Here is a 12,230-nt window from a genome sequence, read left to right as displayed (position 1 = left end):
CGCGTGCCGTAGGCCGTGCGAATAATATTCTAGTCGTGACAAGAAGAATCGAAAGTAAGTGCCTAGCAATTGCATAACGTGTGGTGAAATAGTTGGACTACTACTTATGGGAACCGCTAATCGATGGAAAATCCCAATTCTTACAGTTGATATGTTTGCCCTGCGCTTGGCTGTCTTTTTGGCTGCCTGCCTGTGCGCTGTGCTCGCGGCACCTCGCCAGCAATTGGAGCTGCAGCCACCGACCACATATGCTGCCGAAAACTCTGAGTACAGACTGCCGGAGGACATTAATCCCATTAATTATAACATATCGTTGCGTCCATATTTGCTGGAAAGCGATGGCGACAAGCGTTTTACCTTTGACGGTGAGGTTTGGATTGAAATTGAGCCAGTGGTAAAAACTAAGTATGTGGTGCTGCACTCGAAAAATTTGACCTATTCGCTCAGCGAATACTGGACCAAGCCGGCGACAGAGGGCGCCACAGTTACTCGCACAGCGCTGACCTTAGTGTCACAGAGCGATGAAACGGATGTAAGAAATCTGACTGTAACAGTGGATCTGGAGGCCAGTCAACGTTATATACTGCATTTCGTCTACACGGGTCTGATGCAGGATGATATGCATGGTTTCTATCGCAGCTACTATGTGAATGACAACAATGAGACCAAGTGGGTTTGATTCTGTCTGTTGCTAAGCTAGGAGGAGCTAATGTGGCTTGTTTTACTTTTCATTTGACAGATGGCTGGGCTCCACACAGTTCCAGACAAATCATGCACGTCGCGCTTTTCCCAGCTTCGATGAGCCGCAGTTCAAGGCCACCTTCGATGTGACCCTGAAACGTCATCGTACCCTCAGCTCGGTTAGTAACACCAGACAACTGTCCAGCACACCCACCGACAATGGGTAAGTTATGGGTGAACCGCTAAGATGATCTACTAACTATATTCCCATACTAGCGAATACTATTTGGATGTGTATAATACCACGCCCAAAATGTCAACATATCTGCTGGCCTTTATCATCTCCGAGTTCACCGTACGCAAGGATGACCAGTTTGGTGTCCTGGCACGTCCCGAGTTCTATGCGCAGACGCAATACAGCTTCAATGTGGGTCGCCTGATCCTGGAGGAGATGGGCAAATACTTGAACTTGAACTACTATACGCTGGGCAATGATAAAATGGATATGGCTGCCATACCCGATTTCTCAGCAGGCGCCATGGAGAACTGGGGTCTGCTCACCTACAGAGAGCGCAGCCTGCTGGTGGATGAGTCCGCCACGACGCTTTCATCCCGCCAATCAATTGCTGCAGTTGTCGCCCACGAACAGGCGCATATGTGGTTCGGTGATCTGGTCACCTGCAAATGGTGGAGCTACACCTGGCTGAATGAGGGCTTTGCCCGTTACTTCCAATACTTTGGTACCGCCTTTGTCGAAACCGAATGGGAACTGGAGAAACAGTTTGTGGTCGATCAAGTACAATCGGTTATGGCCATGGACTCCACCAATGCCACAAATCCCCTAAGCGATTTGGATACCTATACGCCAGCTCATCTGAGCCGCATGTTCAATAGCATATCCTATAACAAGGGTGCCACCTTTATACGCATGATTGAGCACACCATGGGCACTGAGAACTTCCGAAAATCGCTGCAGGAATATCTGGTCAAATAGTAAGTAGATTTTATAGCTGTTATACCATGTACACTTTTAAAATTGGTAGAGGGGGTGTAACATTTTTGTGGAAATGTGTGTAATAGACAAAAGGAAGTATATATCAACTCACCTTGTATCTTAATCAGGACGGCAAGCTTCTTAGTCTAACCTTGTCCGCCTGAGTTCTATCGCTAACGTTCTATCAAACTACAAGAGCTAGAGAATTGAAATTTTAAAACAATATACTTTTTCACGATAGGCAAAATGAGTATAACATTTAGCCCCATTTTCATAATATTTTTCAAGATTTACTACCAAATGCTAAGGGCTAGATACACCAAGGTGTGTAGGTTCTCATTAATTATACATAGATCTAAAGTGATGCACTTTTTTTTATGCATCCTTTCCTATCCCTACCAAAAGAAAAAACACATTTTTAAAGCTAAAGCCACTTTGGTTTTTAATCACATTTGTGTGAAATGTTAATGCAGTATAAATTTTATTAAGATGGGAATGCTTTTAATGGTAGCGCGATGTGGTACAGGGTAGTCCGGCTAGTCGGGCACTCCCAAGTAGAGCACTCTTGCTTGTTTTGGCCACAGATATTTATAGTTTTTGCCTTCCGCAGCCAATATCAGTCATCGGTGCCGGAGTATTTGCTGGGCGCCTGGCAGGCCAATTGGCCCACTGATCGATTCAACAGCAGCTCGGAGCACATCTTTTACAACTTTACCACCCAGGTGGGCTATCCGCTGATCAATGCCAAGCTGAGCAGTGATGGCAAGAGTGTTGAGTTCAGTCAAAAGCGTTTCCTGCTTAAGGAAAACGATGGCGCAGATGCTAGCCTGACATACACCGTGCCCATTAGCTACACCACCAGCCTGGAGAAGAATTTCGCGGATACCAAGCCTAAGCTTGTGCTGGCATCGACCACGCCACAGACAGTTACTTTAACCAATGCAGTCACATGGGTGCTGGCCAACATTCAGGAGACAGGCTACTATCGCGTCAATTACACTGAGAGCAATTGGCATGCAATTCATGCCGCGCTCGCCAGCACCAACTGGAGCGATATACATGAGGTGAATCGCGCCCAGGTGGTTGACGATTTGCTCAATTTGGCCCGCGCCGGACATATCCATTACGATCTGACACTGCAGGTGCTGGAGTATCTGGAAACGGAAACCAATTATATACCCTGGACAGCGGCGTTTAATGGTTTTAACTACTTGGCCATACGACTGGGCACAGACACCGCCCATTTCGGCAACTACATTCGGCAGCTGACCACCAAGGCCTATAACCAGCTGGGCTTTGATGAGACCTCTAATGACGACGCACTCGATATCTATTTGCGCACCAAGGTGCTGTCCTGGAGCTGTCGCTTTGGCAATGCCGACTGTATTAGCAAGGCACAGAGCCACTTCAAATCGCTGTCCACTGTGCCCAAGAACATACGCTCCGTGGTCTACTGTGTGGCGCTGCGCGAAGGCGGCAGCGCTGAGTTTGAAACTTTGTATGAGAAATTCAAGACCGAGAAGGTGGCCACAGAGGAAACACTGCTGCAGAACTCATTCGGTTGTGTGAAACAATACACGCTCGTCGAACGTGTTTTCAATCTGACGGTGTCCGATGAAATTCGACGACAGGACAAATCCTCAGTGCTGAGCACCTTGTACACTGAGAACAACGAGAATGTTGGCCCCGTCTTCGAGCTGGTCACCAGACGATTCGAGGAGCTGGCCGTTGCGTAAGTAACTAGCTGATTTATCAGCCTAGTTAGCATATCTAAATTTCTTTCTTTTTTCTGCTTTGCCCCACTTAGCATGGGTGGCTACTCCTCGGTGGCCACAGTCATCTCAAACATTGCCGCACGCTTCACGGAGCAGTCGCAATACGAGGAGCTGCAAAATTTCAATAGCGCGAACAGCGGCAAGTTTGGTAGCTCGGCGGCCACATTGACAGCAGCCGAGACGACCGTGAAGGAGAATCTGGAGTGGGCCACATCCAAGCTGGGCACATTCCGCACATATTTGGCCCAACGCAACGGCAGCGCCATGTTAAGCGGCTTCAGCCTGCTCACCCTGCTGCTGGTGGCCCTGGTCACGTTGCTGCGTTAAGGCCAAGATTAGCCAATTACCAACTGCATTTGGGGTATTCGTCCAACAAAAAGTATTTGTACAATTACCGCCTGTTCAAGAGGCAATAAAGAAGCCAGATAAGATGGCTTTGACTAAAACTACATTTATCGGCTAAAACTTATAATAAAAAATTTTACAATTCTATCTAATCTATATGGTAGGGGACTTATGTTTTATAGTTCTCAATTTTACATTGATCGTACTCTGCAAATTGGGCTGAATATTATTTTTGCTCTACACGTAAGAGCTACTTTTATTGGCTTTTAACTTCTTCATTATATTATAACTATAAGTTTTGATCATAAGTTTAGAAGAAACGATGTTTATCTTAGTCTAATGTCAACATTAAGAATATATTTGGGGGAACAGGGGAGTATATAAAAAAGTTCGTTTTTCCGGATCCAGAATATCATCCCAAAAGTTGTATATAAGCTATTAGATACGCTTGAAAAATAGAATTTCGATATCGGTTCCTATCGATTTCATGGAAAAAAAGGTATGATATCCATGATTTCAAGTCTATAACTCTTATAGTCTCATAAACATACACATACGGACGGACATGACTAGATCGACCCCTTATGGGTTTGCAGATTCTTCCTTCTGCCTGCTCCATACATTTGCACAAAACCATTATACCCTTTACCAATATACCCTATAAAACTAATAATAATAATAATCGAACCATTCAGTTAGCTAAACAAACATTTTTATACAAATTTATATTTTTATTAACAGCGATAAGACATATGAGTACAGTTAGGGGGACTTTCTTGAGATTATCAGCATCATCGAGAGAACGTTTTGATAAGGTTATATGAATAGGTTTATATACTTATATGCTTATCTATTTTTATGTACATAAACAATGTACGTCAATTTAGATGTGTTTAGGTTTTACACTCAGTAAATTGCGCAATTATGCTAAAATATTCCATACAAAAAGAAAAGAGTAAAATCTCAAAACTGGTTGCCAAACCTTGCAAAAGCAAACCGTGCTCAGGTCGGTTAAGGAATGTACATATGTCAAATACAAACAGTTAAGGCTTGATATATATATGGAAATTTGTTATTTATTGCTTACATGTAAATAGCCTTTTGTCAACAAATAGGTAGGCCTAGGGTTAAGAGTAGCATATGTCTTACACTGTTTTGCGACAAGTACAACCCAAATAACTACAAGAACCACTTTACTGTGCGGGGTGTGGCTAATCATCGCATCGACACCCATTGTCCGTGTTATCTAATCAACAAAAAAGCGACATCATCTGTGCTCGGCTGATTGTTTAGCATTTTTGTTTTAGCATGAGTATCTGCTCAGTATTGTACCTGCTCTCGGCATGAACAGTTTTGGACCGGGCAACTGGCTGCTCGTCGGCCTTCTATCATTGATTGGCCTATTTGCCGGCGTTAGTTGCGCTGACAACTATCGGCTGGAAGGCAACGTATTACCAACATTCTACAACCTGACCATAAGTCTGAGGGGCGATGCTAATAATCCAGGCACAACATTCGATGGCGAGGTGAAAATAACGCTGCACGCGGTGCAGACGGATGTGCAGCAAATCACGCTGCACAAGGATGACATTGAAATAGCCGATGGTGCCTGGCTCTATAATGATGCTGGTGATCTGTTGAAGGATATTACGCAGAGCTCGCTTACCTATGACCAGCCGACACAGCAGCTGACCGTGCATCTGGCGCAGACATTAGCCCTCAACAGGAACTACACGCTGCACTTCAAGTACGTTGGCCAAGTACAAAGCGGCATGACGGGCCTGTATTCCGCCAGCTATGTGGAACAGCAGACGGGCAAGACCAAGTGGATGCTCCTAACGCAGTTGCAGCGCATCAATGCACGCCTGGTCTTTCCCTGCTTTGACGAGCCCGCCTTCAAGGCCAGGTTCCAGGTGCACATTGGCCGGGCAGGCGGCGTGAATGCCACCAGCAATACGAAGCTAATCGAAACAATTGACGAGGGGTAAGTTAAAAAATTGAAGATAACGCCCAAGCCTGCTTATACTTGATTAATTTCGAATTGCAGCAACAATCGCTTTACGGATCACTTTGACGTGACGCCCCCAATGTCCACTTACCTATTGGCATTCATGGTCTCCGAGTATCGGGCACGTGGCAATATCAGCGAGATTGCAGTGATAACTCGGCCAGAAGACTATAACAAAACCGAATTCAGTTACAATGTGGCCAAAAGCGTGCTGGATGCCTACGGCGATCTGTTTCAGCACTCCTATAAGGATTTGGGCAACCAAGTCCTGTTGCATGCGACCACGCCGCGCTTTCCACACAATGGCATGGAGAATTGGGGTCTCATTATTTACAAGTAAGTTTGCCATAGACGAGAGTGTCCAACTAGAAGAAACCACAGCATCAAATTTACTCATGAGTAGTTTATATTTAAAAAAAAAAGTTTACCTAAATCTCAAATCTTTTAGATAAAGACAAGCCATCTATAATCTGTTACATTATCTAATATCATGGAAAACTTTTTGCTTTTCGGCTATTAAGAGCTTCACTATTCTCCCCACATATCTGCAAAGCTGTATAAGACTATTTTATATGGAAACTATAGGATCACTAGGTTCAAAATAAAGCACGATCTTTTAGCCATCGGTCTACAGGTGTATTTAACCATTTTTTCTGGCTTTACTTTTCAGAGATGCCGTGCTGGAGCATGAGCCTTACTACACAGACGGCTGGAATGACAAGGAGCATACCATACGGATTCTGGCACACGAGACATCGCACATGTGGTTCGGCAACAGCGTAACCTTCTCCTGGTGGAGTTACTTTTGGCTGAACGAGGCATTTGCACGCTATTACGAGTACTTCATGGCGCATCAGGTAAGCATATATATATAGAAGAAATATCAGTTCAGATATATGCCAAGCAGATCTCTTTTCTTAACAGCTGCACCCAGAGTATCAACTAGACGAGCAGTTTGTTGTGCGCCAGCTTCAGCTGATCTTTGCAACCGATGCCAGGGCCAGCACCCAGCCGCTGACCAGCCCAGAGGCGAGCATACAAACACCTTCCCAAATCGGCTACAAATTCAGCAGCATTACCTACGCCAAGGGCGCCAGCATAGTTCGCATGTGGCGCAATGCTATGGGTGGTGCCAACTTTGATACGGCCATCCGTGCATACCTCGAGCAGCAGTGAGTGCACATTCTTTATGTCTAAGCCCGTAAATCTCATATGTCTTCTCTCGGTTAGTCACTTGGGTAACACAGAACCCACAGATTTGTTTACACATCTCAAGACGAGCTGGCCAGCTGTCAATATAAGCTTAGATCAGTTTTTTTATGACTTCACCGAGCAGGTGGGCTTTCCAACGATCATGGTGAACATTAGCTGGGAGGAGCGCATGATCACCTTGCGACAACGTCGTTTCCTGCTAAATCCAGGTGATGGCAGCGATGCTAATTTACGCTACACGGTGCCCATCACCTTTGCCACGAACTTGTCGCCCAATTTCCATAATCTGACACCCTACATGTACTTCGATAAGTCTGTGGATTTCGTGCAGTTGAGTTTGCCTGAGCCCATTGACTGGATTGTGTTCAATCTAAAACAATCTAACTATTATCGCGTATACTATGAGCCATCGCTATTAAATCGCATCCAAGTGGCTCTGACGAAGACCAACCACAGTGAGATCGCAGTCGAGAATCGTGCGGCAATCATTAATGATCTCTTCAACTTTGCCTACATTGGAATGCTTGATTTCGCGGACGTTTTCAAGTTTCTGGAGTATATGAGTGGAGAAGTCGATTATGTGCCCTGGTATGCGGCCTACGAGGGCTTGGCACGCGTGGTCAAGCGCTTACCCCCAGAGAATCTGTCTAATTTCGGAAAATATCTTGGCGATATCACAGCTTCGGTACTGAAAAGCCTCGGTGTCAGTTTAAGGGCTAACGACACGGTGTTGGATGTCTACAATCGCAACAAGCAGGTGGCCTGGCTCTGCAGGTATCAGGACAAGAATTGCAACAACAAGGTTCGCGAAAAGTTTGAAAGCAGCTCCGAACAGCTTTCGCCAGACTATCGGGAGACATTCTACTGTGCAGCCTCCAGATCGGGCGGATACGCACGCATCTTGGAATACTATGCGAACGAAACCCATCCCACCGAACGAGAACTCCTTTGGCGCGCCGCCAGTTGTACAAGAGATTATCGAACGCACTACCAAAAGGAGATCTTAGGTAACGCCAACAGCGTGTCTCTAAAGATGGTTGGCTTGGCTCAACTGTATGAGCAGAATCCCGACATGATAACACCTATTTTCCTTACCGTAACTGAGGACATCACACAGTTGGCTACGGCGTAAGATCCTCAAAAGATTTCAACTATAATTTGTATTTATTTAAATATAAAATCCCACTCTATTAACTGCAGCTTGGACAGCTGGCCGAAGACTGCCGAAGCACTGGCCAGCATGTCGGACTACTTTACCACGCGGACGCAGCAGCAGCTCTTCTCCACTTTCATTGATGAAAACCAAAATCTTTTTGGCAGCTCGGCGGAAATACTTACCGAAGCACTGTCCAGCGTGGACAAGCATGTGAATTGGACAGAGGAAAACTTGGGCAACCTGATCGCCTTTTTGGGCCAGAGAAACAGCGCTGCTGGACTGACCTTGGTGTCAGCCTTGCTAGTGATGAGCCCACTTTTGAATTTCCTGCTTGGATAGGAACGAAAATAAATCATTTTTATGTTCTATACCAAACACACAAGATCTGCTTATTCGACATTTTATAGTTAAGCAATAGATGTATGTATAAAGCCACCCTCGTCTTATTTTCTATATATTAAAAGAATATATATATATATTTTAATCTGTTTAATCGAGCCAATAGCTCAATTTATTTATCGCTCTTAATCTTTATCCATATTCATGTCTTTAATAATGACAAATATATAAGTGTTTAGTATCTATTTCTCTGCATATAAATTGAAATTTGTTATACAATGCATACTCCTCGATAAAAATGAATTGCAGCAATTCTCCTAATTTGATCAGCCAACAAAGTTTATATTATTATTTCTAAGTAACAGCCGTTAGCATATATACATCGACATATATACTTATCACTTCTGATACTGACAAGCGATTTGTAATCCTTCCCAAGCTTGTAAAAATCGATTCACAGTTAGCAACTACGTGTCAAATTCAACCAGTTAGTCTATTGTTCATCGTGGCTCAGAATTTAATCTTATCTTTCAACAAAATCACCTATTTTGGGGAAAAGGGAACGAGTCAACCTGATTAGAATTGACCGACATAAAAATCAGTTTTGGAACCGCCTTCGACATGAACAGTTGTCGTATCCGAAGCTGGCTCTTAATCGCACTTCTCTCATTAGCCTGGATCGGGAGCAATGAGTGTGCCCTCAACTATCGGCTCGAAGGCAGTGTAGTGCCCATCTTCTATAACCTAACCATAGGTCTTCGCGGCGATGCCGACAACCCTGGTACGCAGTTCGATGGCGAGGTCTTCATTACTTTGAAGGCGGTGCTGGCAGATGTGAAGGAAATCACGCTGCACAAGGATATATCCATCAATATAGAAGAGTGCTCACTCTATGATGTTGCTGACCAGCTGGTGGAGAGTGGACTCAACGCTCGGCTGACTACTGAGGAGCAGACACAGCAGCTGACAGTGCCCCTGGCGCAGTCCTTAGCTGCCGATGCCAACTACACTTTGTACTTCAAGTACACCGGAAAAGTTCAGTCCGATACGGTGGGTCTTTTCTCCGCCAGCTATATAGACGAGGCTACGATGAAGACCAAATGGGTGCTATTGACTCAGATGCAACCCATCAACGCACGCCTGGTCTTTCCCTGCTTTGACGAACCCGCTCTAAAGGCCAAGTTCGAGGTGCACATTGGCCGACCAAGTGGTTTGAGCGTCGTCAGTAACACGGAATTAACCAAAACTACAGACGAGGGGTATGCTTAAGCGGATAGTTCTTTCAGAGAATACATTTAAGCCAATTTAAAATTGCAGGAATAATCGCTTTACGGATCACTTTAAGGTTACCCCCATTATGTCCACCTATCTGTTGGCTTTCGTGGTCTCCGAGTACCAGGCACGGGGCAACAGCTCGTTGTCGATACTCACCCGACCGGCGTACTACAACTACACGGAGTTCAGCTACAGCGTGGCAGAGCGCGTGCTTCCCGCATTCGGTGAGCTGTTCCAGCAATCTTATCAGCAGCTGGGCAACGAGCTATTGCAGTATGCGACCACACCCCGTTTTCCCCACAACAGCATGGAGAACTGGGGCCTGGTCATTTTCAAGTAGGTTTATCCAGGGACTAATATGACGAACGCCGCTTAAACTTATACAACTCAATTAATCCTTCAGGGATAAGGTCGTCTTGGAAGAGCCAGGCGTTACGGATGGCTGGACGCAGAAGGAGTTCACCATTCGCAACATAGTCCATGAGAACGCGCACATGTGGCTCGGCAACAGCGTCACATGCAAATGGTGGAGTTACATTTGGTTGCATGAGGGATTCGCGCGCTATTATGAATTCTTTATGGGACAGGAGGTTGCCTTAGAGTCTATAAGCTTAGATTTTAAATTGTCTTTAATATACCGCAAATTTCGTTTTAGCTATACCCGGAATATCAGCTTGACCAGCAATTTCTTGTACACAAGCTTCATAATGCCCTTTTTAGTGATTCTCAAAATCTCACACAGCCTATGACCAGCCCACTAGAGAGCATCCTTACACCCGCGGATATTGACTACAAGTTCGATAAACTTACATTTGATAAGGCTGCTAGTGTAATCCGCATGTGGCGCATCGCAATGGGCGAGGAGAACTTCAATTTGGCCATCCAAGAATTCCTCCAGCATTAGTAAGTGCAATCCGCATGTGGCCTTAAATCAAGCCCAATAAATCTTACTTGAATTTTCTCTAATAGCTACTTGAGCAGTACGTCGCCCACTGGCTTATATGTACTTCTCAACGATCACTGGTCTGTGCAGGAGAGCGTATTAAATCAATCCTATTACGACTTCACCATACAGGTGGGCTACCCACGGATCATAGTGAGCCTCAGTCTGGATGACCATATGATATCTTGGGATCAGCAACGCTTTCTGTTGAATGCCAGCGATGGCAGCGATCCCAAACTGCGCTACACGGTGCCCATCACCTACACCACAAATCTGGCGCCCAATTTCCAAAATCTGACGCCCGCTTTTTACTTAAGAAAACAATCAAATGATTACAACTACTGGTCGGACGAGCCCATTGACTGGGTTATCGTTAATCTAAAACAAGCCAACTACTATCGAGTTTTTTACAACGAACCGTTGCTTGGCCGGATTCAAGTAGCCCTGACCAAGACTGACCACAGTGGAATCCCCGTCGAGAATCGAGCAGCGATTATTGACGATCTCTTCAACTTTGCCCTCGCTGGATTGATTGATTATGTGGAGGTCTTCGAGTTCATGGAGTACATGAGCACAGAAACCGAATATATACCCTGGTATGCGGCATATGTGGGTATGGAAAGGATAGCAAAGCGTTTGACCCCACAGCAGCTGCCCAACTTTAACAATTATCTAAGCGATATCGCAGTTACGGTCCTCGATAAACTGGGCGTCGGTTGGAACTCCGGGGACAAGGTGTTGGATGTCTACAATCGCAACATGCAGGTCGCCTGGCTCTGCAAATACCAGAATCCCAATTGCACTAACCAGGTAAAGGAGTTATTTGAAGGCGGCACGGAAAAGCCATCTCCAGACTATCGGGAAACATTCTACTGTGCAGCCTCCAGATCTGGCGGATACTCTCGCGTATTGGAGTACTATGCAAAGGAAACTAACTATATAGACAGAGAGATATACTGGCGCGCCGCCAGCTGTACGAGAGATTATCGGACGCACTACCAGAACGAGATCTTGGGCAAGGGCAACAGCGTGGACCTGAAGATTGCTGGCCTGGCTCAGCTGTACGAGCAGAATCCCGACCTGGTAACGCCCATTTTCCAAATGATAACCGAGGACATCGAACAACTGGCCGAGGCGTAAGTTCTTTTGTAGTTTTAGTTTCTGGCACTTCCAAATTAGTTAGATAACACTTGATCAATTGCAGCTTGGAGAGCTGGCCGAAGACTGCCCAGGCGCTGAGCGACTTGGCGGACTATTTCACCACGCGGGAGCAGCAGCAGCTGTTCTCGAGCTTCTACAAGGAGAGTCAGACGCTGTTCGGCAGCTCCGCGGAGACACTTAGCCAGGCACTGGCCACGGTGGACTCGAATGTGCAATGGGCAGAGCAGCGCTTGAGCAAGCTGGTCAGCTTTCTGGCCCAGAGGAATGGAGCTGCTGGACTGACGTTGGTATCTTCTTTATTAATGATGATGTGCACACTTTGGTATTTGTTGCTTAAATAG

At 45.5% G+C, this 12,230-nt stretch overlaps 3 protein-coding genes across 4 annotated transcripts; all 3 read left to right on the top strand.

Annotated features, from left to right (window-relative positions):
- On the top strand, positions 1–3,942 carry LOC115772044 (membrane alanyl aminopeptidase). The gene is made up of 6 exons (XM_030717981.1): positions 1–54; positions 147–669; positions 740–904; positions 958–1,674; positions 2,286–3,407; positions 3,483–3,942. The coding sequence occupies exons 2-6, from the start codon at positions 152–154 to the stop codon at positions 3,775–3,777; spliced, it is 2,817 nt and encodes a 938-aa protein (XP_030573841.1). The 5' UTR covers positions 1–54; positions 147–151; the 3' UTR covers positions 3,778–3,942.
- A 950-nt stretch (positions 3,943–4,892) lies between these two features.
- On the top strand, positions 4,893–8,629 carry LOC115771951 (membrane alanyl aminopeptidase-like). Of its 2 annotated transcripts, XM_030717854.1 has the most exons (6): positions 4,893–5,779; positions 5,843–6,139; positions 6,474–6,660; positions 6,728–6,975; positions 7,034–8,143; positions 8,216–8,629. In XM_030717854.1, the coding sequence occupies exons 1-6, from the start codon at positions 5,139–5,141 to the stop codon at positions 8,508–8,510; spliced, it is 2,778 nt and encodes a 925-aa protein (XP_030573714.1). In that variant the 5' UTR covers positions 4,893–5,138; the 3' UTR covers positions 8,511–8,629. The 2 variants fall into 2 exon arrangements, with proteins under 2 accessions (XP_030573714.1, XP_030573715.1); XM_030717855.1 differs by lacking the exons at positions 7,034–8,143; positions 8,216–8,629 and having other exon boundaries at positions 6,711–6,829.
- Positions 8,630–9,131: 502 nt separating this feature from the next.
- LOC115771641 (membrane alanyl aminopeptidase-like) lies at positions 9,132–12,230 on the top strand. The gene is made up of 6 exons (XM_030717441.1): positions 9,132–9,769; positions 9,828–10,121; positions 10,189–10,375; positions 10,441–10,688; positions 10,755–11,864; positions 11,933–12,230. The coding sequence occupies exons 1-6, from the start codon at positions 9,132–9,134 to the stop codon at positions 12,228–12,230; spliced, it is 2,775 nt and encodes a 924-aa protein (XP_030573301.1).

Source organism: Drosophila novamexicana, unplaced genomic scaffold (genome assembly GCF_003285875.2).
Source record: "Drosophila novamexicana strain 15010-1031.04,08,12 unplaced genomic scaffold, DnovRS2.1 tig00000108-arrow-pilon, whole genome shotgun sequence".
Lineage (NCBI taxonomy): Eukaryota > Metazoa > Arthropoda > Insecta > Diptera > Drosophilidae > Drosophila > Drosophila novamexicana.
The sequence above is the reverse complement of the archived record's forward strand: the minus strand, read 5'-3'. Positions and strand labels throughout refer to the sequence as shown.